Below are 25567 nucleotides of genomic sequence, written 5' to 3'. Positions count from 1 at the left end.
AATGTAATTTACTTGATTATAAAAAGCTACTACATTTATCCTTTTCCCTTACGGCTTGTTTGGATGGTTGTTACCCATTGTATTGTATCGTATTTTTACTTTAAATACGATGTTTGTTTTGATTGTTACTTAAATTTTATTGTATCGTATCGTTAAATCCGTCGTTACATAACAACGAAATGTGCCACTTTATGTAATGATCGATTTGGTGTGGTCGCATTATTATCTTGTCTTTTTCTCTAAATCTCACCCTTTATTATTATTAAATAATTTTATTTTATTATTTACCTTATCTTTTTATATAATAATTTTACCATGTATTATAATTGTTCTTTATAATATTGCAAGTTTATTCTTCATATTGCTGGTACATGATATCATGAAACGATGGCAAATAATACAATCTATTTAAATATTATATTTATCAAATAATACAATATAATACAATACATTACAGTACGATACGATAATGCTTTAACAATCATCCAAATTACCAACACATGCTTTACAAAATCACTTATACTTGCTATTGCTTTTAAGTGATCTAAGTAAATATCTAAACGTAAGGGCAAACCTGTCAATTCAGGGGAGGAATCTCACAACCGACTTTTCCAACAGAATTGGATATCCCGCCCTGAGAAATTGCAGTTATATATACACATGCCGAGACCCCCTTCACACATATACCACTCACTCTTCTCGATTCATCTTTTTCACACACACACACACACACTCTCAAGCAACAACAATGGCGATCACTCAAAATCTCCTTCTGATTCTCATTTCTCTGTTCATCTCCGCCGCATCCGCCACTTTCCCCGACTCAATTCCACCGCTAACTCCATCTCCGATGATATCTCCTCACGACCACACTTCTCTCTTAGCAACCGTTCTCTCTTCTCTCGGATTCCAGCAGCTCTCCACTGCAGCAACCGCCGCAAATCTCACCACCACCACCACTCCAATCACCGTCTTCGCTCCCGCCGACTCTTCTCTCATCACTTGCCCTACTTGTTCCCTCCCTCTTCTCCTTCAGGAACACTCTGTTCCTGGCCTTTACCCTCTTCACTTCCTCCGTACTTTAGCCTTCGGTACTAAACTCGAAACCCTAGCTCCGAATCGTTGCCTCACTGTCACTTTCTCCACTACTACTCGTGACGCGAAGATTTTCATCAACGGCGTTGAAGTCACTCAGCCGGATCTGTTCAATAATGGCTTGATCCTTGTGCATGGCTTACGTGGCTTTGTATCGCACCTCTCTCCGCTTTCCTGTAATGTGGAGAGAATGAGTTCTCTGTCATTTGATTCGTTTCCTATTCCTAATTCGGTGTCTACAGTGTCCTCTGCGTCGCCTTTCTCTATCATGCGCTTCATGCTAAAGGACGCCATTATCAGGTTGCGTAACAGCGGTTACAGTATTGTAGCACTGGCGCTGAGAGTGAAGTACGCTGAGCTTTCCGAGCTCAAGGCGATGACGGTGTTTGCTTTAGACGATGTGTCGATTTTTGCTAGTGGAGGACATGCGTATCTCTCGAATTTTAGGTTTCACGTTGTGCCAAATCGGAGGATTATGGCTGGGGAAATGGTGAGTTTGCCGGCGGGGACAGTGTTGCTGACGTTGGACGGTGAGGAAAAATTGGTCGTAACTACTGCTGGCGGAGGAGGCGTGTTAGCTCCGATGAAAGTTAATTACGTGAGGATTGTGAGTTTTGATCTGCTGCATAACAGTAGGATTGTGGTTCATGGAGTGTCGGTTCCATTTCCTCACATGCATCATCACACAGCTGATCAGAAAGCCTTTGCTCAGATGGAACAGTCACGCACACACTGTGATGTTACTGGAAACGGTGGGGTGTGTGACGTCATTCACGATGATTTTGCGCCAGCTGGCATGCGATCAGTGATGGGGAATAATATGGAAGAACATGAGGGTCTCTGAAACTTGACTACTGTAATACTGTTTGTTTGACTAATATCAAAACTATAGAGTAAATAATTGAATTTCACTTGATCATTCTTCTGATAGAGTGCAAATTACGTGAGTATTATAGCTTTTGTAAAATGAGATTACCATTTCTAATATGAAGAGCACTTGTAGTATGTTTTGCTCCTGATTTGTTGTTTCCTTATTTTTCTTGCCATTTTTTCCTGTTTTGGGTCCAAATTTAGAACTAGCTAGTATACGACAATGAAGATTACAGTGCGTTCCAATTTTTAGTGGCTATTTAGTTTATCATATTACTTCTGATAATTAATTCCAGAAGTGAGATGAAAAAATCTTTTCGCTTAATCGTTAGAATAAAGAATTACTGCATATAATGAATTCTTATGTTAGATTAGCTGGTTAAAAAGAATTCTCCATCAATCTCTAAAATCTGGAAATGAAAATAAAGAAACACCTTAGTATGTAAAGAATTCCATATATAATAAAGGTGGAGATTGATTCAATGGGATGCTCATTATTGTTTCAATGGCGTTGAAGAACCAGAAAATGTAAACACAACAATGATCGATAAAAATGGAGAAGACGTGGAATCCTTCGTACTTTTGGTAAAAATATTATTATTTAGGTAGAAAAAATGTAGAGTCCAAGTTATCTTCTACAACTAATTTCCTTATTTATAATTTAAATATTAAGAAAATAAAAACATTTTAGAACTTACTTGTAATAGGCTTTAAAATACCTAACAGTGTAAAAACGAGTTTATGCCATCGGTGGATATTAGTTACACTCTTTATAGTAATGAACGAGAGCTAGGTGTATTGTATAATGATTGAGTTTATACTTGTCTAAGAGGTCTTAATTACCAACTTATCATTGTTCTTATCCAAGAGATATAATATCTAACACTAGTTAATACGAATAGCGACTTATCCATTTGTATGGCATCGGTAATAAGTATTATTTAATTTTACAACATTCCTTACATTTTACTCCATTTTTTAGGGGTGTCAATTTGAGCCTGACCCATTTGACCTACCCAACCCGTCCAAGGTTGGGCTGGTCATTGACATGTCCATTTATTGAATTCAACTCATTTTTATTCAACCCATACCAACACATCTAAAGTTGGGCTGATTTTTAGCCCAAATTGATCCATGAATAACTTTGTTAAAATATCTTTAAAAATAAATTTTTTTGTTTGATATGTTATATATGACCATAACAAAAGAAAAGTCTTACACCCTCTGTTCCAATTTATGTGAACCTGTTTGACTGGGCACAAAATTTAAAAAAATGAAGACTTCTGGAATTTGTGGTCCTAAACAAGTCAAAATGGGGCTCAGAGTATTTGTGTGATTATAAGAGCTTCTCATTAAGGATAGAATTGGAAGTTTAAGCTAAATTATTTCCAAATTTAGAAAGGGGTCATTCTTTTTGGAACGGAGCAAAAAGGAAATAGGTTCACATAAACTGGAACGGGGGAGTATTTGATAATTAAACAATTGATAAAAAAAAATTCACATTAATTAAAGTTTGGTAAGAGTTGGGCAATGACCCAAATTTTAGCCCAACTACCCAACTCATCTCAGCCCAAGTTCTCATTTATTGACTCAATCCATTTTAACCCGCCCAAAATTAGCCCGCCCATTTGACACCCCTACCATTTTTGGACAAGTCAATAAAGTTAGCCAAATCTTATAAGTTTTATCATGATAAGAATATTTTAAATTATTATAGTCTCAGCCCTTACAACAAAGCTGGAATAGCTCAGTTGGTTAGAGCGTGTGGCTGTTAACCACAAGGTCGGAGGTTCAACCCCTCCTTCTAGCGTTTTTATATTTCCTTTTTTTTTTTGGTCAAACTTTAGTGAGCTTTTCCCTCCATTGTAACCCACTACTTTGAGTTTCAATAAAAGTAAAACCAAATACAAGTGTGAGTTTCAGACATTAATCTCACCAACACATCTTTTGATAGTTCCATTACTTATTATTATCAACCAAATATCACTGTCCATGTCTCCAACCCATCCTAAACCCTCCATCAAAATCACTATTCCCAAAAGGTGATTGTCCACATCCTTTGGCCTTAAATTAGCATTTCTTTTGTTCAAAATTGGAAATTTTCCTTTCCTTTTTCACATATAAAGAAGGGAAATGTGGTCTCATTTTATACAATAGCAATCTGAATGCTAATGAACTTAAACAGTCGACAGAATACAAGTGGCACCAACAAGTTAAATACAAGGGAAAGAACAAAATACAGACATAAAAAATTGCTCTAACTGTAATGCTGAGTTGATGCATTGCACGATAGGCTTGCCGAGATACAACTAGTTATTTATTCCTTGAAGCAAAACAGAACAAGATTCAAGTCCTTCACATTTTCTTGAAAGATGGCGTTGGAGAAGTTGGAGGCTTCAAGTCCTCGTACCTGTCCATTGCAAGAAAATGCAGTACATTCAGTTTGATGGCGCTACTTAAAGAAGCAAAAGACAGGACAAACATGGCATGGATTATGTCATTTTTTCATCCTTCAAGAGGATCGAAGATATCTAAAACATAAATCATTAGCCTTTAAGGCTAGTATCAAATACTACATAAAGGCAAGAATAAGAAGGCATAAGGAGTCAACTAACGGGGCTTGTGCACGGTAAAAGGTTAAAAGGAGTGTTCGTTTTAAAGCATTTGCATGCTTTTCATCCCCTGATTTCTCTACAATTGGAAGCTGAGTCTTGTCTTTCTGTGACACGGTTGGTGCATTTGGTGATGGCAAAATGGGGTGGGTGGGGTTTGAGGTTATCGTATCTGATCATGGTGTAGCCATAAGATAAGTCTAAATTAGTCAGACCATATAATAACATCAAGAAAAGCAATAGAACGGGGATTATCATGACTCAACATAGAGTATTTTACTCAACTCATTTTTATCTTGTTTTCTATTCTTTTCAGGACAAATATCTGATCAAAAAACTGGACTCAGAGTCTGAAAATATATGGTCAAGTTATTGAAAAGAAACTTCCACTTATCCCGAAATAGGAAAAAAAATGAAGGAGATATAGCTGTTATCCTGTTACTATCAAAATTGATGCAGTGGAATCTGTCAAGTTAAAAGCTATCTCTACTTACATAGGGTAGGGAGAACGAGAAGAAGCTAAACTTGTTGAAGGATCTCCGCAGGCAGAATTGATAGCACTACTGATTACCACATCATTGCCTCCAGTAAGTGGTGATGTAACTTCCACTGTTGGTGAGGCTTTCGTACCACTTGGTGTTGGAGTTGGGGAGGTTGGTGGCTTTAAATCATCATAACTGGCAACAAAAAATCAGTCAGTAAATGATTAGATTGTTCAAAGACAATTCCACTTGAAGAAAACCGGCAATCTGTAGAAACTGAGGAAGAAGCAGACTAGACAAGTAATTCCGACAAAATGAATGCGCCACCATTCTGCGTGAAACAGAAAAAAATTGAAGAAATTTGACATCATAGTTGTCCAATGTGTCGAAAGAAGACCTATCTCTACTTACAAAGGGTAGGGAGAATGACAAGAAGCTACAGTATGGGAAGGATCCTTCTCAGTGGAAATGGTAGTGATGCTAGCTGAAATTTCATTGCCTCCAGCAAGTTGTGGTGCAGTTTCTGTTGATATTGAGGCTTTCGGACCACTTGGTGTTGGACTCGGAGATATAGGTGGCTTTAAATCTTCATAACTGTCAAGATTGAATTAGTCAGCAAATAAGCTACTCTATACTTGGTGTTTAAGTAGTTGGACTAACTCGAGGAATGACTTAACGCAGTGTATGGAGACAAAGGCCTTGCAGTCAGCAATTCTGCTTTGTCAGAAGTACCATCAACAACAACAGAGGCTACCGTATCGGGTTTCCCATCTTCTGCTCCACGTGCACTTACTAAGCGACCACCGGGAGGATTTGGGGTAGGAGATGTCGGCGGTTTAAGATCTTCATAACTGCATTAATAACAGTAATGATATGTAAGATTTCAGTGACATCAGTAGATAAAGCTTCAACTGATGTTTTCTTATTTTGCGTAGATGCATTCCTTAATGAGCATTAGATCAGGTTGCATGAGACAAGCACAGAGTGAAAATACAAAGCATATCTTTTGAATCAACTGATATCGCAGCATCCTTTCACATTTGAGGTGTTTCCTGAGTGCCTATCGGATTCTGCCACCATGAATCTGAAATTCCGTAATACTGTGGACCATGATGATTCTACTTGAAAGATTCTGGGGTGTCTTTACATCTTATATAAAGTCAACAACAGTGAAAATTAAAGTGGAGGCTGTGAATGAGCTTACAATATATAAGGAGAGGAAGGAGTTGTTTTCTTTTTGTCTGTCCGTTGAGTTGTGCTATCCGTGTCAGGGATTGAGCTTTCTGAAGAATTAATTTCGGAAGAAGAAGATGGTGAATCATTTGCTACCACTGTTGACATGGCTTTGCTCTCTTTGGTCGAACCTGTCCCGACGCTAGGGGTTGGAGTAGGAGATGTTGGTGGCTTTAGATCTTCATAGCTTCCAGAAAAAGAAAAAGAAAAAAGCATCTAGGTTAATTTGAAGAGGAAACATAAACCTAATAGAAAATAAATAAATCATCAAGCTTACACAGCATATGGAGAGAGTGGTGCTGCTGCCTTTAACTTTGTTTCAGCAGGTTCTTTCTCGAGCGAGGTGCTTGGGATCTCAGACGTAATACTGCTTGAAGCTGCAGGCTTCTGTAAATCACCAGTTTCCTAGAAATAATCGGTGTAATAAGTCTAAAACAGAAGATTCCTTCAAAAATAAGAAAAATGAAGTAACATTTGATAAAGATTATTGAATGCTTCAATATCATATTTTTGTATAAAAGCCAATTTGGTCAATATCATCTCTCTGTTTTCCGTGACGAACTAAATGAAATTACCTTGGTTGGTGAAACCTCAACACGTTGGGGAGGAATTTTTGCAAGAAGGTCCTCCATGGGGGTCAATGGTGCTGTTGTTTCTGCAATTACTTCAACCACTTTACAATATGAAAGGCTGCGGTTTTTTGCCATTACTGCCATTAGTTCTGCCACCTGATTTAATCAATCAGAGTTGTCTTAGCTTCTAACGGTAAAATTGCTAGCTCTTTATGTAAATAGAATTTGTGAGACTTAGCAAATACCTCAACCACTTTTCGTAATGTCAATAGATCTCGTACGTGCCACTTATGAATGTTCAAGAAAGTAAATACCGCTTATAAGAGGAGCTACCCCCTAACAGCCTAGTTAAAATGCTATTGGATGACACTAGAGCTAACAAATGCATGTGGTTTTTAACTCATAATCGCTCGTCACCCACTTGGCCAATGGGATTATTCGTTATGTCCTCTTCATTATGTCCTGTAGGACTACTGTGCTTGTGAAATTTGAACCACAAATAAACATTTTAACCTTAGCAGTCAATCTATACTTCTAGTTGAAACTTGACACAGAAAAAAAAAAAGAACTTTTCACTGAGCAGAATATAAAACAGTAGCTAGTGCAATTCTCAACATGAAAATTATTTATGGAAACTGTTATACATCACAAGCCAATTGAATTTTCAAGTTGCAATGTATTTTCATGTCATGTCAAATTTTGTTATAGCAGAAAACATATCAACTTACACTAGAGAGGTATATGCTTGAAGAAATTCTAGTTGCAAATAAAGATTTGTAAAAACCTGAAGGTTCGACACTTGACCACCAAATAAAGTATCTTCCTCCGAAAGAGTAATATTATGAGTTTCTTTGTAAGAATCAGTAGGACGTTCCATTCCTCCAGGTCTCACAATCTGAAATAGCAGGGGAAATATAAGCACCATATTGCATTTCACACAAATCCAGATCACCTCACTTATGTAATCTTTCCAATGCATAAAATAGAAGAACTCACAGTATAAGGAAGCCCACTGGCGAGCAGTGCCTCCTCTGCTTTCCTTTTCCAAACAAGGACTCCCCAAAACAAACTTCCATACCAAAAGAAAAAGGAGAATCATATTCATATTTAAAGCCAAATACATCTTTCGGGGACTCTCATGTGAATCAGAAGACTCCCAGACTTACTTGAGAATGGCTGCAGGAAAACCGACCTTGTTTGTTCCCAAAGATGTGAGCAAGATAAAGTGGTCAACTTTTGCAGCAGTTGCTGCACGGAGAAAGATATCAACTTTCTGCCACTCATTCTATGTTAGTTTGAGTAATTTATTGGCAGCACATCTGATTTTAGTCAATACCAATTGCTTCTATAGGAACTAATTGAAGAGGACAACATGAGGAGAAATTATCTAGTATAACATTTCCTATAACAGTATGACCAACTTATTGGCATTGTAGTGAGGAAGTCTACAACTAAAAGCAGAACTCTTTTTACCTGCATCAATAAGGTTCTTAGTGGCTTGGTAATCAATTCGATATGGTCCAGTAACATCAAAGATCTCCTTCTCACTGGCACCAATGCAACATATAACGATTGATGCATTGCCCAGTGCAGGCCTAATCCGATCAATTTTCTCCAGATCGCATTCCACAATTTCAAGCTTCTCTATAGCTGGGCTAAAGACCAAATGTAACATGTGATTTTCCAAAGAAGTACATTTACTCTAAACTGTTAATACCATAACCAGTTACCAGTCGTCCTTTCCACATCAATCTTACCTTTTGCTCCTCCGTCCGCAGCATTCTCAAGTTTCATCTGCTCAACACTCTGTAACAAGGAACACTTGATGAGTCATAAAGGATCTAGATGCACGTTAACCAGTAAAATTGATATGTTTCCACTAGTCAGAACTTTTACTTTGACAAGAGGTTGAGCTCTTTGAGCACTCCGAACTCCCGCTCGAACTTTAAAGCCTAATTTCAAAAGCTCCCTGAAAACATTCTGGTCTTTCAGCAAAACAGACTTAATAGCAGGTTTATTGGATTTATATAATCTAAAGTCAATGTTGTAAAAAAAAAAAGTACAACCTTACAGTCCGAGAACCAACTTTACCGGTTGCACCGGCAACAAAAACAAGATTTCCATCTTTTGATTTGACATCTTTTGCAGGTTCCAATGAGCTAACTTTTGCTGCACATTCAGATATCCATATAATTATAACACCAGTTAGAAGGTTGCATATTTGTTAAGTACATCTAAATCACAACATACAGAAATGAATAAATTTGTTTCCTTCTAGAGATGGCTCCACAGGCCAGCTATCAGAAATCATCCTGTAAAAGCTCTCCAAATCATGCTTATAAAAGCTAATAGAAGATCATCCAGAAAAGGCATAATCATAAAAGGGCAGTCCGGTGCACTAAGCTCCCGCTATGCGCGGGGTCCGGGAAAGGATTGGACCACAAGGGTCTATTGTACGCAGTCTTACCCTACATTTCTGCAAGAGGCTGTTTACACGACTCAAACCCTTGACCTCCTGGTCACATGACAGCAACTTTATTTAATGTAGGTGCAAATGCTCCCAATCTGTGGCCTACCATACTATCCGTTATATAAATAGCCAAATGCTCTTTTCCATCATGGATAGCAATAGTATGACCGATCATTGTGGGTATAATGGTAGATGCCCGGGGCCAAGTTACTATTATTTCTTTTACCAGTTACGTCAAGGCTCCCTTCAGAAAAGGCACAATCATATATCCCAAAAAATTCATCTATTTGAAGTTCATACACTGAGGAGTTTCTACCATGCCTTACAGGAAGAACATAGGACTCTACTATAAGCATTAAGCTGCTTCGGATTCAGGTACCACTTTCCTGATTGAGACCATCCGCCATTTGCAAGTTTGACGCATTGCCAGTAACTTTTGGTTGAATTTAATGAGGATTATTGACAATTAAATGCCACTTCTTTCCACTGTTACCAGTGATTAGATGAATGTCGAGCCAAATTTACAAATTACAAGGAAAAACAATCTAGAATCTAATTAGAAACTGTATTTAGTTGACTTCTGAACGAAATTCGAAGCTAAAAATTGCATTACCTGAAGTTTGAGCTCTGAAACGAAGGCATTTGAAGTTGTTGGAATTTGGGTTGTATCTCTTACTACTAGTCTGAATCAAAGTAAGAGGCTGTCCACACAAAAATGGCTTCTCTGCTAACCCATTTCGAGGTATATTGCTGGTGATGAGAGACTGTAGACAGCGGAGTTCCATTGCTGACATTCTTGATTTCGTTGGAAATCAGCAAATTAAAGTGAAAAGAAACTGTTGTAGTTGTGTGTTTAAACGGTTGGCAGGTATAAGCCATGTGGAGGTAAAGGTGGAAAAGTCAGGAAATTCTGACCACATAGTGTATATCATAGCAACTCTTATAAATAATAAGTTATTCAATATTATCTATAAAAATAATCTTTTGTTTGGTTTAATATTGACTTCTAGAATTAAAAATATATTGGACAGAAAAACTTGTTTACAAGAGCTATTCAAAAATAACAGATAAATTATACGTATATTATATATTTTTGGGATGTTGTCTGAGCAAAAGATTGAAAAAAATAATATTGGACGATTTACACGTTGCTAATAGTTTTTTTTGTTGTTGGTTAAACTGAAATTTTTTATTTAACCAAATAAAACATGTAAAGTTGACTCTTTTGGATTCAAGAGTCACATCTCACCGCGAAAAAAAACATCTCCATAAAACTTGGATGAAATTCAAAAATAACCGGATTTATAAGTGGTAATTAAAAAATAGTCACAGTTTCAAAAGTAATCAAAATTTAATCACTTTTTATGTAAAGATAAATCTGAACGAATACACTGTTCAAAATCCGGAAAATATTACAACATAATATACTGGAGTTCCAGTATAATATACCGGACTTCCAGTATAATATACCGGACTTCCAGCATAATATACTGATCCAACATAATATGCTGGAAGTTCATACACAGGTGCTCCAATCTTCAGTATATTATGCTAGCACTTTCCGTGTGTTGGAGTTCCAGCATAATATGCTGGAAGTTCATACACATGTGCACCAATCTCCAGTATATTATGCTGGAACTTTCCGTGTTGCAGTAAAATAGTGGCTATTTTTCAATAATTTTGCAAACTCTGGCTATTTTTTAATTATCAGCCCGAAAACTGACTAGCCCGTACCATTTTAATATAAAACTTAATTCTATACAGGATAAGTGTCACATTGCTAATAGTCATATAGTATTTTAACCTTTTAATTAGTCTTTTAATTGCATTTGCATCAATATGCTTAATTAGGGATCAACTTTAGACTTGCACTAGATTGGTTTTTCTACCATTTATTTCAAAGTTCTTGGTTTGAACTGTCGTTGAATACTTGCAATACTTGTCCATTTGTGAGTTGTGTTTCAATGAACGTGTGTGACATACTGACATTAGCCAGTTTCATCACGAGATATTTAAATACTCCATTTATTTTATTTTGTATGATGGTATTTGATTGAATATAAAGTTTAACATGTTAATTCGGCTTATCTAATATGATGGTGATAGAAGAAAATATTAAAGTAATGGTTGAAAGAAAACAAACATCAATATCGATGTTTAGGTGTGAATAGTTTAAAATTTTACTTCAAAAGTTAATGAAAGTTATATAAAATTAGAATGGTGTCAAATACTATGAAACGTCTTAAAATGAAAGGAGTGTCATATGGACTACAGGCTACAGCCCAACGAGTAATTACTTATGTCATTTTCAAAAGCCAAACTAAATGAAAACAATTGACTGTAATGTACATGGACCCCTCAATATTTACCAAAAAGAATGTCAAAAGAATGAAGGAGAGTTTTGGCATAACTGATAAAGTTGTTGTCATGTGACCAGAAGGTCACGGGTTCAAACTGTGGAAACAGTCTCTTGTAATAATGCAGGGTAAGACTGTGTACAATTGACCCTTCTATTCTGATCCTTTCTTGGATCCGCGCATAGTAAGAACTTAGTGAACTGGGCTGCAATTTTTTAATGTTAGAAGGATGGGAAGTTGAAGTAGCCACAACTTGCCACATTTGCTAGGCAATAAAAAAAACCAACACAAGACAAGAAGCAAACATGCAGAATCAAACTTCAGCTGATTCCCTTCCTTATATTAACCTCTCAAAAGTCCATAAACAGACTGATCAATATGTATATAAATTACAATGTAGAAAGATTTATAATAGGAGAAGAAGGCAACAATTGGAGTGAGCTTGCCCAGAGATGCCACCTTCAATAATGTACACTGACCCTTGTGTTAAAATAGGATCGAGTTTCGCTTGTTTGTTTCCTTTATTGAATTGAATTAGGAATCGATTGAAAGGGACTTGCCTATATTAGGACTTGATTGATTCTCCACTTCACCACCCCAAGTTCTCACTCTCTCCTCTGCTTGAAGAGCCTGCAATATATAATTTCATTTCTTAGTTAGTGTGCCCGTATCTACCGCATTAAAAGGGAGCCCGATGTACGAAGCATTCTATGTTCACGCAAGGTGCGGGAAGGGCCACACACCAAGGGGTATGACGTAGGCAGCCTATCCTGATGCAAGCATCATTAGCTGATTCCACGGCTCGAACATGTGACCTATAGGTCACACACAGACAACTTTACCGTTGCTCCAAGGCTCCCCTTACTGATACATTAATATCATAACTGATGGAGTTATCTGGTGGAATAGTCGAAGTGCACACAAATTTTGATTCAGATACCACCGTTATGAAAAAGGAAGTCATAATTACCTGTTTGTGCCAACTAGTTCGAGCAATGATAACAAACTGGGAGAGGGTCTGAAGCAAGCTTCCAGCAAGCATAGCTGAAAGTATGCCTTCAACTCCAAATTTGAACTTGTAACCAAGCAATGCACCCATTGGTAATCCAAAACCATAATAACATCCAATGCTAATTAAGGCTACTTGAAGCTGCCATCCTGCACCAACTGCCACTCCTGTATTTTGCAAATTGGATTAATATTTATGCTCTACATCTACTTTTCCATGTTCAATATTTTCCTTTTCCTTTTCCTTTTCCTGAGATGATGCTAATCCAAAACTATTTGCAACGACCCCATTTGATCAAAAGTTCATGACATGCTACAATAAGTAGTTTCCATAGGTTCTAATAAAATGTTAGGGCGTCTAGTAACAAGAAAACATTTTTATAACTCGTTCAAATGACCTTTATAACTTGTTCTAACTGTGCTTGCCTAAGCCGAGAGTCTCTGGAAATAGCCTCTCTACCTGCATAAGGTAGGGGTAAGGTTTGCGTACACACTAGCCTCCCCAGACCCTATATGTAGGAATATGCCGGGCAATGTTGTTGTTGTTGTTATTTTCGTGAACTTAGTTGCCTGGATTTGTGAGAAAATTTGTATATTCATGTACCACGAAAGTATATCAATCAGTAAAATTTAAAGAGAAATGTACCGAGTAGAACAGGTTGGATGCCATTAAGAAACATGATAGCTGCAAGAATGTAGCCTAGTTTTGATGTCTCCCTTATCACATGCTGCTCATTTGTGAATAATCTTGGAAACTCTTTTTTGGTAGCTAATATTGTAGCTGAGAATACAAGGCCAATTACTGCTGATATCAAAACATTGACTGAAATTGAGAATTTTGCAGCTTTTGGATTTCCAGCTCCTAATTCATTAGAAACTCTCACACTGCAATGCCAGAATAATCTCGGGGTAAGGTAGATTTCCAACCAAATGGGGGAAAATTTGTTGAATAGAAGCAGAAAAATGTTATCATCCGAGTTAGTTTTGCTAACGAAAATCGTGTAAAGGTTACATGCTTTAAAACCATTACTCCTACTATGTTTCTTGGACTGTTTTCATTCTTTTTCTTGTGGTTTATTCGACCTTCTTCCGCTATGCATTGTTAAGGTGAGGCAACTAACCTGGTTGAAGATGTGAAACCATAGGCGACAGTCAGTGTCCATAGTTGCAAGCCGATGCTGCCATATCCAGATCAGTTGGTTAACAAATAGGATTGGTAGTGAAAGAGAAAATCAAGAATCAAAATTTGTGAGACAAGAAATGGGAGGTTATCTCAAAAACTGTTAAACCGAGAGGTGAAGGATGTAAAGTACAGTCAGACTTTTCTATAACAGAATCGCTATACAACAACCATTCACTATAAAAGTCAGGCTTCTTTTGGAACCAACTTCCATGCTATGTTATAATATATGTTCTCTATAACAGCACTTCGCTACAACAACCAAATGTTTTTTGGAACAAACGAGACTGTTATAGAGAGGTTTGACTGTATCTCAAGAATGTAGTCACTATGGAGCAACATTGTACTAACCAGATCGATATGGCGTCAACAGAAGTTGTAGCATTTTTAAAGCCTCCTACCATCAGAATCACTGCTGTGAAGTACCAAAACTCTAAACTGCCACCATTCAATTAGCCACATCAAAAAAATGATACAAGTTGAACATTACTCAAGTCTAGTACAAACTTTTTGAGGTTCCATTCACAACTTACCACACCATTATTGCAGAGGCAAGTGATAGCTTCAAGAAGTTAGTCAATGACTTGAAAGCGAGACACGAAAAACCAGTCCATGCCTCGGGAAAATAGCCCGAGATTATGTAAATAAACTGAGCAATGTCCAAAAGCCACCAAGAAACATTTCCAGCAATTGCAGCACCAAAAAGGCCCCACCCTGCCTTTACTACAAGAATCCAATTTAGCAATACATGTACTGCCAAACCTCCCATTGAAGTGATGGCCATGAACCAAACTTTACTCTGAGATTGAAGAAACTTTTGCATAGGAAAGTTGAGTGCATATGCAAACATTTGAGGAATGATCCAAATTGCATATTTTCCTGCAAGATGAGATATGTCTTTATCTTGATGTAGGAGCTTTAGTATTGGCGAGGTGAAGACGAACATTGGCGTGAGCAACAAAGACGTAAATCCAGTAATGATCCATGATCTCTGCAAGTAAACTCCAAGCATGTTGAACTGTCCTGCTCCCACTGCTTGACCACAAAGTGTTGCCAGAGCACTTGCCATCCCTAACTAATACCCAAAGAGTTAACAATGCAAAGAAATCTTTAATGAAAAGATCCAAATCATGTTAAACTTAGATACAGTCAAACTTCCCTATAACAAACATCCTCAATAGCAACACTTCAATAAACGGCCAAGTTTACTTTGGAACTAATTTTTCATGCTATGTTATAATATATGTTCTCTATAGACAAGGCTGTTATAGAGAGTGTTTGACTCCAGGGCAAGCGAGTTTTGTGGGTTCAAGTGAACCTATTGTTTTTTGGCTCGAACTATGAGAACATATGATATAATAAATTCATAATGATTCTGAATCCACTAACTCTAGATCCTATTGTCGTCTATGTTATTAAAAAGTTCAGGATGGAAAGTATAATTTTCATTTGAAGATTATTTCAAAGGGTCCAAAAGCAATTAAAGAGGAGCTTATTATCATACCATGACACCATAGACAAAGCCTGCTATAACATTATGAACTTCTGAGACTGCAGCAAGCTCTAAATCTCCCAATCTTCCAGCAAAGGCAGCTGTGACAAACTCAAGGGAGAACAAAGAGACTGCATTTAAAATAGCTGGTCCTGCTATTTGCCACACCTTCTTTGCTTCAACACACCATTTCTTGGCTATCTTTTTCTTTAGCTGAATGTCACCATCAGTTTCATGGCTGCCTATTTCAAAGGTCTTTTGTTCCATTTTAGAACCTGATGCTTGAAAATCTGTTGTTTTCTCTCTTTTACCTTTAAAAATGAATCATTGGATTCCCCCCATTATGTCAAAACTAACTATACTAAAGAATTCAACACCCTGGAAATTTCACATGAATTGTCTAAGAAAAAAGGTGGATGTTTCTTTATTAGAAGTATAGTCAAAGTTATGTCTATTATATTATTATATGTATACATGTTCCTCCTTGTCTTTGTGTGTATTATTAATACAAATCATCTGCAAATTGAGTTATTAATCTATGGGTTTACAAAGTTCTAAAACATAATTTTGGCAGGTTATATGAGTTGGGTTTGGTATGCATAGTTATATCAAATATAATATTAATGTATAACAATATCCTGTCTGTTTCATGAGGTGTAAAAGATTTTCAAATTTGGGCTCCTCTGACCCTTTTTATTGACCAAGGACAATTTGGTAATATACTGTACATTGTCCTGTCAAATATAATATTAATGTATAATAATATCATGTCTGTTTCATGAGGTGTATAATAATATACTGTACGTTATCGATATATATAACACAAAAATATAATATTGTGTGCATTGAAATAGATAATAGGAGTTTAGTTGGCTAAGACCCCAACTTGTTGCCATTCAAACAGACTCTAATTCAATGCACACAGCAGAATCAAACTGAATTTAAGTTATATATATCGACAATGTACAGTATCAATGTAATTTAATCTATCATTATAGGTTACTTATCATTTTATCACTAGTTAATTTTCATCAAAACTATTACGTATAATAACCTTATAACTGACTCGATTTATAACTAATAAAAAAACTGAAGTTGGCATCCTTGACATAAGACTCTGACTAGTTTCCATTCAAAGTTTCAAACAGACTCTTAACTCATGGAACATTTTCATTTCCAACTTTTTGGAATTTGTTATAACAAATCAAGAATTAAAAAAAAAATTGACATTGACATACTTGACTTTAGTTCCCATTAGGTCCTTGAATCTTTTCAGGAAATTAGCAGTTTCACTTGAGTGGCTTACCTTAAAAAAGGCATATGTCGATTTTTCTTAAATGGTTCGCAAAATGCACTAATGTTCAATTTGGCAAAGAATAATAACATCTCAGAGAATTTATTCATTATTTGTTTACCAATTAGCTCCATGTTCAAGAACGGCTGACAAAATAACGGGCTTAGTTGAACCTACAAAACTCGCTTTAAATCGAAAAAACAAGCCGACACGAATAGCCGAGAATAGGTAGGTCTCAAATCCTACCGGGGCCGTTATTGGACTTTTAGTGACGACATATATGACTTTTAGTGGCGACTAAAGTTGCCACAAAACATAAATAGGTAGGTCGACTGGCGCCATCATTGGACTTTTAATGGCGACATAATTAGCTTTTAAGGACGACTAAAGTTGCTACAAAAGTAAATAGGTACGTCGTTAATTCTACAGGCGCCGTTATTGGACTTTTAGTAACGACCTAATAAACCTTTGTGGCGACTAATGTTGTAGGTCTCCATTCTATAGGCGCCCCTATTTGCTTTTAATGGCAACCAAATCGACCTTTAGTGGCGACCTAATCGACATTTAGTGGCGACCAAATTTGCCGCAAAAAGCAGGTCGCGAATTCTACAAGCGTCGTTATTGGACATTTTAGTGGCGACTATGCTTGCCAAAAAAGGTGGGTCACCAATTCTACCGGCGCCGTTAATGGGACTTTTAGTGGTGACATAATTGACTTTTAATGGCCGACTGAAGTTGCCAGAAAAGGTGTCGCTAATTCTATTGTGCCTTATTGGACTTTTAGTGGCGATGTGATTGACCTTTAGTGGCACCTTAGTTGCCACAAAAAGTAAATAGATAGGTCACTAATTGTAGTGGCATCGTTATTGAACGTTTAGTGACGAAATAGCAGTTGAATCAGAAGAATGACGAAGATGATGACTATAGGGTCCCTCGATCCTTCGTGGTCCCCGATGATTCTGACGCTACCCAATCAACGGTCGAATAACTGGAGCAAATCATGCTAATCGAATATCTACCCGAGCAAAAGGTATACCTGGGCACGAGGTTAGATCCCGAGCTCAGAAAAAAACTTATTCAATTTCTTATAGCTAACATGAACTGTTTCGCTTGGTCTCATCTTGACATAGCAGGGATCTCTTCGGAAATAACCACTCATAGACTAAGCTTGAATCCGAAATTCCATCCGGTAAAGCAAAAAAAAAGGCTCCAGTCCGAGGTCAAACATGCCTTCATCAAGGACGAGGTAATCAAACTTCTTAAAATAGGATCCATTCGAGAAATAAAATACCCCGAATTGCTAACAAATATGATGGTAGTCCCTAAGAAGGGAAACAAACTTAGAATGTGTATAGATTATAAAGACCTGAATAAAGCATGCCCTAAAGATTCTTTTCCTTTGCCTAATATCGATCGCATGATCGATGCCACGGCCGACCACGAGACTCTCAGTTTTTTCGATGCCTACTCCGGGTACAACCAGATACAGATGAACCCGGAGGATCAGGAAAAGACCTCGTTTATCACTAAGTACGGTACCTACTGTTATAACGTAATGTCATTCGGTCTAAAAAATACCGGTGCAACTTATCAACGCCTAGTAAACCGAATGTTCGAAAAACAAATAGGAAAATCAATAAAAGTTTATATTGATGATATGTTAGTTAAGTCCCTGCGAGCAGAGGACCATTTAAAGCATTTGCAGGAAACTTTCGACATACTGAGGGAGTACAATATGAACTCGATTGTCGGGGTTGAACTCAGGCAAGTTTTTGAATTAAATTCAAGTTTAACCCCGAGATCTGGTTAGGTTGGCTCGGGCAAGTTTCTTGGTTTCATGGTATCCAATCGAGGAATCGAGATCAACCCCGATAAAATCAAAGCTATCGAGGACATCACGATAGTAGATAATGTGAAGGTCGTGCAGAGGCTAACGGGACGGATAGCCGCCCTAGGACGATTCATTTCGAGATCCTCATATAGGAGCCACCGATTTTTCTCACTACTTAAGAATAAAAGCAACTTTGCATGGACTCTGAAATGCCAACAGGCTTTGGAGGGACTGAAGCGGTATTTATCGAGTCCGCCTCTACTTCATACCCCGAAAGTGGACGAACAACTTTACTTGTACTTAGCTGTCTCGGAGGTAGCAGTAAGTGGAGTCCTGGTTCGAGAAGAACGAGGTACGCAATTCCCTATTTATTATGTCAGTCGAACCTTAGGCGAGGCCGAAACTAGGTATCCACACTTAAAAAAATTAGTGCTTGCTTTAATAAGCGCCTCTAGAAAACTAAAACCATATTTCCAATGTCATCTGATACATGTTGTAACAACTTATCCTCTTCGAAGTATTTTGCACAAACCCGAGCTTTTGGGTCGATTGGCCAAATGGGCCATAGAAATTGGCAGGTATGATATTGAGTATCGACCCCGAACCTCTATTAAATCTCAAATCTTAGCGGACTTCATGGTTGACTTTACGTTGGACTTCGTACCCGAGATTGAAAGAGAACTACTGATAAAATCGGGTACCTATCCGGGAGTTTGGACCCTCTTTACGGATGGAGCCTCGAACACAAAGGGGTTCGGACTAGGCATCGTACTAAAATCGCCCACAGGTAATATAGTTAGAAAATCTATCAGAATTACAAAATTGACTAACAATAAGGTCGAGTATGAGGCCATGATTGTAGGTCTCGAACTAGCTAGAAGCTTGGGAGCGGAGGTCGTAGAGGCTAAGTGTAATTCCCTCCTCGTGGTAAAACAAGTTAACGAGATTTTCGAAGTCCGAAAAGATCGAATGAAGAGGTACTTAGATAAATTACAGGTGACTCTACATCGATTTAAGGAATGGAATTTGCAACATGTACCCCGAGAACAGACCAGCGAGACCGACGCCCTTGAAAACTTAGGTTCATTGGTCAAAGATGACGAACTCAACTCGGAGACTATCATACAACTCATAAGATCGGTGATCGAAGAAGGTCATGCCGAGATAAACTCCACGAGTCTAACCTGGGATTGGAGAAACAAAGATATAGAGTACTTCAAGAACGGGAAGCTTTCATCAGGTCTAAAGGAATCGAGAGCTCTGCGCATAAAGGCAGCATGGTTCACCATGTCCGAAGACGGAACGCTGTTTAGAAGAACGTTCTATGGACCATTGGCAATATGTTTGATACTGGGAGATACCGATTACATCCTACGGAAAATTCACGAAGGCACTTGTGGAAACCATTCTGATGCCGATTCGCTGGTCCACAGAGTAATCAGAGTAGGGTATTATTGGACCGATATGGGAAAGGATCAAGACCAAAAGGATCCTATTAACACTGTATCATCCCAGCGGGAACGGACAAGCCGAATCGACCACCAAAACCATCATCCAAAATCTTAAGAAGAGATTGACCGACGCCAAAGGAAAATGGAGAGAAATACTACCTGAGGTCCTATGGGCATACCACACAACATCAAAATCCAGTACCGGAGCAACGCCATTCTCATTGGTTTATGGCGCCGAAGCTTTGATCCCGGTTGAGGTCAGAGAACCTAGTATCAGGTTTCGATATGCAACAAATGAGTCAAATAACGATACCATGAATATGAGCCTAGAATTGTCGGACGAAAGATGAGAAGCCGCTCTCGTCCGATTGGCCGCCCAAAAATAGCGGATCGAAAGGTACTATAATCGAAGAACCAATCTTCGACATTTTAAAATCGGGGACTTGGTGCTAAGGAAGGTCACTCTCAACACCCAAAATCCGAATGAAGGGAAACTGGGTCCAAACTAGGAAGGATCGTATCAGGTTCTCGAAATCGTCAGAAAAGGATCCTACAAGCTCGGTGTGATAAACGGCAAACAACTATCGAGCAATTGGAACGTATCGTACCTAAAACGATACTACTGCTAAGGTATGACCCTCCCCTGTTCAATCCCCCATGTTCATTTATATTTCTAAATTAACCTTTGCATGTATTCGACCAGAAACAAGATGGATTCTTCAACTCGAAGCCTTTAGGTCTGAAAGCACGCGTTGCACTCTTTTTTCCTTAGACCGGTTTTGTTCCAAATGGGTTTTTCAACGAGGTTTTTAATGAGGAAATCATTGATCGTACTAACTTAGAACAATTCAACAGTATCCGAGTCCTTTTTACAATCAACCTCGAATACTAGGGAGCATTGCCCTCAAATATTTCAAGTTCGATGCAAGGAAGTTACTTCATGGCAACATGGTATCGATAGGAAAAATTTGTAAGGGCCAAATGATCAAGTGAACCATGCCCGCATAGTTTGCTCGAGCCCTGGCGCAAAACATGAACACATGTATAATGACTTATAAAGAGAAATTTCTTCTTTACCGATATCTCATATCTCAGAAAGATTCTTCTACTTCATGTTCTCGATCTATTATGTAAACAAGCTTAAGGGCCGACCATGACTGGAGTTCGAATAATTACCCCATAAATCGGGGACTTCCATCCGAAAAATCAATGAGATAAAGCTCTATAAATCCTAAGGGCTACCTTAATTCGAGTTCGAGAAATCATCCTCAATCGACTACAAAGCCTAAGGGCTACCTTAATTCGAGTTCGAGAAATCATCCTCACTCGACTCCAACGCCTAAGGGCTACCTTAACTCGAGTTCGATCAAACCCTCACTCGACTACAAAGCCTAAGGGCTACCTTAACTCAAGTTCGAAAAAATCCTCACTCGACTACAAAGCCTAAGGGCTACCTTAATTCGAGTTCAAGAAAACACTCACTCGACCATAAAAGCCTAAGGGCTACATTGCTTCGAGTTCGAGCAAACCCTCACTCGACTACAAAGCCTAAGGGCTATCTTACTTCGAGTTCGAGCAGACACTCACTCGACCATAAAGCCTAAGGGCTACATTACTTCAAGTTCAAGCAAACACTCACTCAACCATAAAGCCTAAGGGCTGTTAATTTAATTCGAGTTCAAGCAAACACTCACTCGACCATAAAGCCTAAGGGCTACATTGCTTCGAGTTTGAGCAAACCCTCACTCGACTACAAAGCCTAAAGGCTACCTTACTTCGAGTTCGAGAAAACACTCACTCGACCATAAAGCCTAAGGGCTACATTGCTTTGAGTTCGAGCAAACCCTCACTCGACTACAAAGTCTAAGGGATATCTTACTTCGAGTTCGAGCAGACACTCACTCGACCATAAAGCCTAAGGGCTACATTGCTTCGAGTGTGAGAAAACCTTCACTCGTCTACAAAGCCTAAGGGTTACCTTACTTCTAGTTTGAGCAAACACTCACTCGACTATAAAGCCTAAGGGCTATTATTTTACTTCGAGTTCGAGCAAACACTCACTCAACCATAAAGCCTAAGGGCTGCATTACTTCGAGTTCGAACAAACCCTCACTCGACTACAAAGCCTAAGGGCTACCTTACTTCGAGTTCGAGCAGACACTCACTCGACCATAAAGCCTAAGGGCCACATTGCTTCGAGTTCGAGCAAACCCTCACTCGACTACAAAGCCTAACAGCTATCTTAACTCGAGTTCGAGCAAACACTCACTCGACCATAAAGCCTAAGGACTATTTTTTACTTCGAGTTCGAGCAAATGCTCACTCGACCATAAAGCCTAAGGGCTGTTTTTTACTTCGAGTTCGAGAAAACGCTCACTCGACTATAAAGCCTAAGGGCTATTTTTTACTTCGAGTCCGAGCAAGCACTCACTCGACCATAAGGCCTAAGGGCTACACTAGTTCGATTTTGATCAAATTATCTGAACCAGGTCCTTAAGATACAAATTTCACTATTCTATAAGGCAGTAATAAAGAAAGTTTTTATATACATGTCAAAATCATTTACAAGGGCAACATGGCCCGATCAAATTTCTTTACAAAAGACCAAAAAGGTCTTATAAGAAATACAAAAATACTAAAAGACTTAGTCCTCGTTGGGAGCAGTGTCTTCGCCCTCGTGGCCCCCTTCACTTTCAGATCCGCTCACACTCCCGGTATCATCATCATCAGGAAAGGCCAACACTCTAGCTTTGGCTTCAAGCTCCTTAGCTTTCTCGATCTCGGCTGTTAAATCGAAGCCACAAGCATGAATCTCTTCGAGAGTCTCCCTTCGAGACTAGTATTTAGCATGCTTGGCAACCCAGTTTGCCTGAGCCTGAGAAACCTCAGCAACCTCATTTGCTCGAATTTGAGTAGCTTCGGCATCAGATTGATAAACGGCCAATATTGCATCAACATTGGCCATGGTTTTCTCGACCTCCGATTTGGCCGCTGCAAGTTCTGTGGCCAATCTCTCTCGATCAGAATTTGTTGAGTTCAACTAAGACTGGAACTCCTCGATTTTCTTGGCTTGCACCAAGGCTTTCTCTTTCAAGCTTAGGATTTGGGTCGAAGCCGAAGCCAGTTGAGTTCGGGCAGTCTCCTTTTCTGGGGCGAAGCGGTCCATGTTCTTCTTCCATTCCTCGGCCTCCGATTTTACTACGTCCACTTCAGCACGAAGCTGCCTAATCACATCGAACTTTTGCTCGACCTGCGGGACCAAATTATTAGCCATCACTCCCGAGTCAATATCATTAAATTAAAAGATTCTTTGTACCTGCTCGACCAGCTCAGCTTGTTCTTTACGAGATGCTTCCAGCTCAGCCCGAAGTCCTTTTACTTCTCCTTCTCTCTGCTCACTGAGAAGCTTTAAGGCATCTCTCTCCTTAGTAAGCCTTCAAACTTCGGCCTCGTACCGGCTCAGCTCCCCTCGGGATTGGAAAAATGCCTCGTGATAAAGCATAAAAGCTTACAAAAATAAGAAGGGATTATACAAGGAAAGAAAAACACAAGTATAAAAATTGGCAAAGAAAGTATGAACTTACCCGATTCAGGGTCTGTTGGGCTTCGTTAAAAAGGTAAGGCGCTCCCACCTCGCTCGAGCTCTTCTTCGGAGACTCCAAGTCAATCGGACCGGTGACATCTTCTACCCCGATAAAATAACCACGGAAAGGATCCTCTCCTCCATGGACTCCTTCCCCGTGACAAGTCACCACAGCTTGAGCATCACGTATCATCGATTGGGGAAAATAAGGGAAAGAGGGGTAATCCCCGATCTCTATCGCCCGGAGTAGGTCTCTTTGAGCGCCACTCAAGCTCAGTTTGTGCACTGGCATCCACCGCCTCTTCGACGATCTCTTTACCCCGAGGTAAAACGTCCTCGGTCTCCCTCTTCTCGGGAACTTGGGTCGAAGTCTCCTCATCGACCTCATCAAGCTTGGACGGAGTAGTATCAACTCCCACCGATACCGAAGTATTTTGAGTATCAGTGCTAGCCCGTACACGGGCCAACAACCCGAAATCACTTTCTTCTTCTTCTTCATCATCATCCCTTAAACTCAGGACCGACTCCATAGTCAAAGGGATTGTGTTCACCTTGGGTTTATGAGACGCTCTCTTTTTGGGTTTTTGACCCTCGGAGTTCGAGGCCCTTTTTCTCGTAATCACCTTCTCCGGTTTTGAGATAGGCGGTAAAACTTCTTCATCACCTGATGGGGGTCTCATAACCGCATCTTTTACGAGACCTACAAAGAAAGAAAAGTAAGTAAAACTTATGCCTGAAAAAATACTTTAACAATAAGCAAATAGGTGAGCCAAGAAGAAGGTTTACCATGAGTACGAGCCTTTCACTGGCCCTTTGACAAATTGCGCCATGCGTGCTCGGCATATGTCGACATCGAAACCAAGCTCCTGACCCAGTTCTCGATATGGGGAACCGCACCTGGCATCCAAGCAATGGATGTGTCAAGAAAAACACGGATAAGAAAAGATGAAGAAATAAGAACAACAAAAACTGAAAACGGAATCACACTTACGGTTCATATTCCATTTCTCGGGAAATGGCATACTCTCAGCCGGGATTAGGTCTGAGGTCTTCACTCGAACAAATCGGCCCATCCAACCCCGAACTTTGTCTTCATCTATGCTCGAGGTGAATGCCTTGGTGGCCCGGCGTTAAAGCTTTATCACCCCACCTCGGTAAAGACGAGGGCTATATAATCTTACGAGGTGGTCGAGGGTGAAGGGAAGCCCGTCGATTTTGCTCACAAAGAAATAGAGCAATATTACAATCCTCCAGAAAGAAGGATGTATTTGGATGAGGGTCACTTGGTACTTCTTGCAGAAGTCGATGATCACCGGATCGAGGGGACCCAGCATGAAAGGATAAGTGTAAACACTCAAGTACCCTTCCACGTGGGTAGTGATCGCTTCCTCCGGTGCCGGTATCACAACCTCTTTGTTTTCCCAACTACAATCTTTCTTCACCAAATCAAGAAGGCTTTTTGGTATCGAGCATATATATCTCGATACAGGCTCACATCGACCAGCAACCGATGAGGGTTTCTCGACCTTAAAGTCGGAATCGATAACACATCCTCCGGGAATGAGTTCTTCAAGGCGTGGCTCCACCATCAGTTTCTCATCGGCCAACCGAGATGAGGAAGCAGCCTCTTTCTGAGGAACGATTTTAGATATCTTGGCCATCTAAATTTTCAAGAACAAAGAAGATGGGAAATTGAAATATTCTGGTGTTTGGTGAAGAACAAGAAAAGAAATTTTTAAACCTGGAAAAAGAGAACTTTGGAGGGGGCGAAGAACTGTGAAGGTTGGAATGAGAAGAGTTGAAGGTAAAAGTTTAAAATAATGAAGAAGGGGGGTTATTTATAGATTTCACAATGACGGTTCAAAATTGACAGTGGCAGACCATCGACTGACGCGCATTTAATACCTTGGTAACTGAACCGACGGGACATTTGTCATATACGTCACAATCGGGCTCGACGCGGACGTCAATGTATATCTAGTCAGAGGTTGAAAAATCATATCGTTTCTCGCCACATTCTTTCCGAAAAATGAGGGG

At 39.1% G+C, this 25567-nt stretch overlaps 3 protein-coding genes and 1 non-coding gene across 8 annotated transcripts; 2 read left to right on the top strand and 2 right to left on the bottom strand.

Moving 5' to 3' along the window:
* Positions 1-687: 687 nt before the first annotated feature.
* On the top strand, positions 688-2100 carry LOC104117444 (fasciclin-like arabinogalactan protein 21). Its single transcript, XM_009628502.4, has one exon. It carries the CDS (start codon positions 749-751, stop codon positions 1937-1939), a length of 1191 nt encoding a protein of 396 aa, XP_009626797.1. The 5' UTR covers positions 688-748; the 3' UTR covers positions 1940-2100.
* A 1601-nt stretch (positions 2101-3701) lies between these two features.
* Positions 3702-3775, top strand: TRNAN-GUU (transfer RNA asparagine (anticodon GUU)). Its single transcript has one exon. It is a non-coding gene; the product is annotated as a tRNA-Asn (tRNA).
* A 311-nt stretch (positions 3776-4086) lies between these two features.
* On the bottom strand, positions 4087-10226 carry LOC104117442 (protein TIC 62, chloroplastic). Of its 4 annotated transcripts, none has more exons than XM_018778025.3 (15): positions 9948-10221; positions 8931-9033; positions 8761-8833; positions 8622-8670; positions 8338-8514; positions 8031-8112; positions 7861-7933; positions 7649-7759; positions 6868-7020; positions 6570-6697; positions 6264-6434; positions 5737-5910; positions 5471-5653; positions 5072-5254; positions 4087-4375 (listed from the first exon to the last, which is right to left on the bottom strand). In XM_018778025.3, exons 1-15 carry the CDS (start codon positions 10126-10128, stop codon positions 4321-4323), a joined length of 1896 nt encoding a protein of 631 aa, XP_018633541.1. In that variant the 5' UTR covers positions 10129-10221; the 3' UTR covers positions 4087-4320. The 4 variants fall into 4 exon arrangements, with proteins under 4 accessions (XP_018633541.1, XP_009626794.1, XP_018633542.1 ...); XM_009628499.4 differs by having other exon boundaries at positions 6264-6479; positions 9948-10220; XM_018778026.3 differs by lacking the exon at positions 6264-6434 and having other exon boundaries at positions 9948-10220.
* Positions 10227-11986: 1760 nt separating this feature from the next.
* LOC104117441 (protein DETOXIFICATION 29-like) lies at positions 11987-15751 on the bottom strand. 2 transcript variants are annotated; one of them, XM_009628495.4, is made up of 7 exons: positions 15384-15751; positions 14413-14954; positions 14231-14317; positions 13821-13877; positions 13346-13584; positions 12662-12867; positions 11987-12321 (listed from the first exon to the last, which is right to left on the bottom strand). In XM_009628495.4, the coding sequence occupies exons 1-7, from the start codon at positions 15636-15638 to the stop codon at positions 12226-12228; spliced, it is 1482 nt and encodes a 493-aa protein (XP_009626790.1). In that variant the 5' UTR covers positions 15639-15751; the 3' UTR covers positions 11987-12225. The 2 variants fall into 2 exon arrangements, with proteins under 2 accessions (XP_009626790.1, XP_009626791.1); XM_009628496.4 differs by having other exon boundaries at positions 14413-14950; positions 15384-15631.
* Positions 15752-25567: the final 9816 nt, after the last annotated feature.

Source organism: Nicotiana tomentosiformis, chromosome 10 (genome assembly GCF_000390325.3).
Source record: "Nicotiana tomentosiformis chromosome 10, ASM39032v3, whole genome shotgun sequence".
NCBI classification, from domain to species: Eukaryota; Viridiplantae; Streptophyta; class Magnoliopsida; order Solanales; family Solanaceae; genus Nicotiana; species Nicotiana tomentosiformis.
Note: the sequence above shows the minus strand (reverse complement) of the source record. Positions and strands in the feature narration are given on the sequence as shown.

What these genes read in the sequence shown, in the direction of transcription:
- LOC104117444 (XM_009628502.4), top strand. Translation starts at nt 749, where the DNA reads ATGGCGATCACTCAAAATCTCCTTCTGATTCTCATTTCTCTGTTCATC.
- LOC104117441 (XM_009628495.4), bottom strand. Translation starts at nt 15,638, where the DNA reads ATGGAACAAAAGACCTTTGAAATAGGCAGCCATGAAACTGATGGTGAC. An exon ending in GCTTTGTCTATGGTGTCATG is followed by an intron (nt 14,955 to 15,383) that starts GTATGATAATAA and finishes TTTGGGTATTAG; the next exon opens with TTAGGGATGGCAAGTGCTCT. An exon ending in GCCTCTGCAATAATGGTGTG is followed by an intron (nt 14,318 to 14,412) that starts GTAAGTTGTGAA and finishes GAATGGTGGCAG; the next exon opens with TTTAGAGTTTTGGTACTTCA.
- LOC104117442 (XM_009628499.4), bottom strand. Translation starts at nt 10,128, where the DNA reads ATGTCAGCAATGGAACTCCGCTGTCTACAGTCTCTCATCACCAGCAAT. An exon ending in CCAGTGGGCTTCCTTATACT is followed by an intron (nt 7,760 to 7,860) that starts GTGAGTTCTTCT and finishes CTGCTATTTCAG; the next exon opens with ATTGTGAGACCTGGAGGAAT. An exon ending in CCTTTGTCTCCATACACTGC is followed by an intron (nt 5,654 to 5,736) that starts GTTAAGTCATTC and finishes CAATCTTGACAG; the next exon opens with TTATGAAGATTTAAAGCCAC.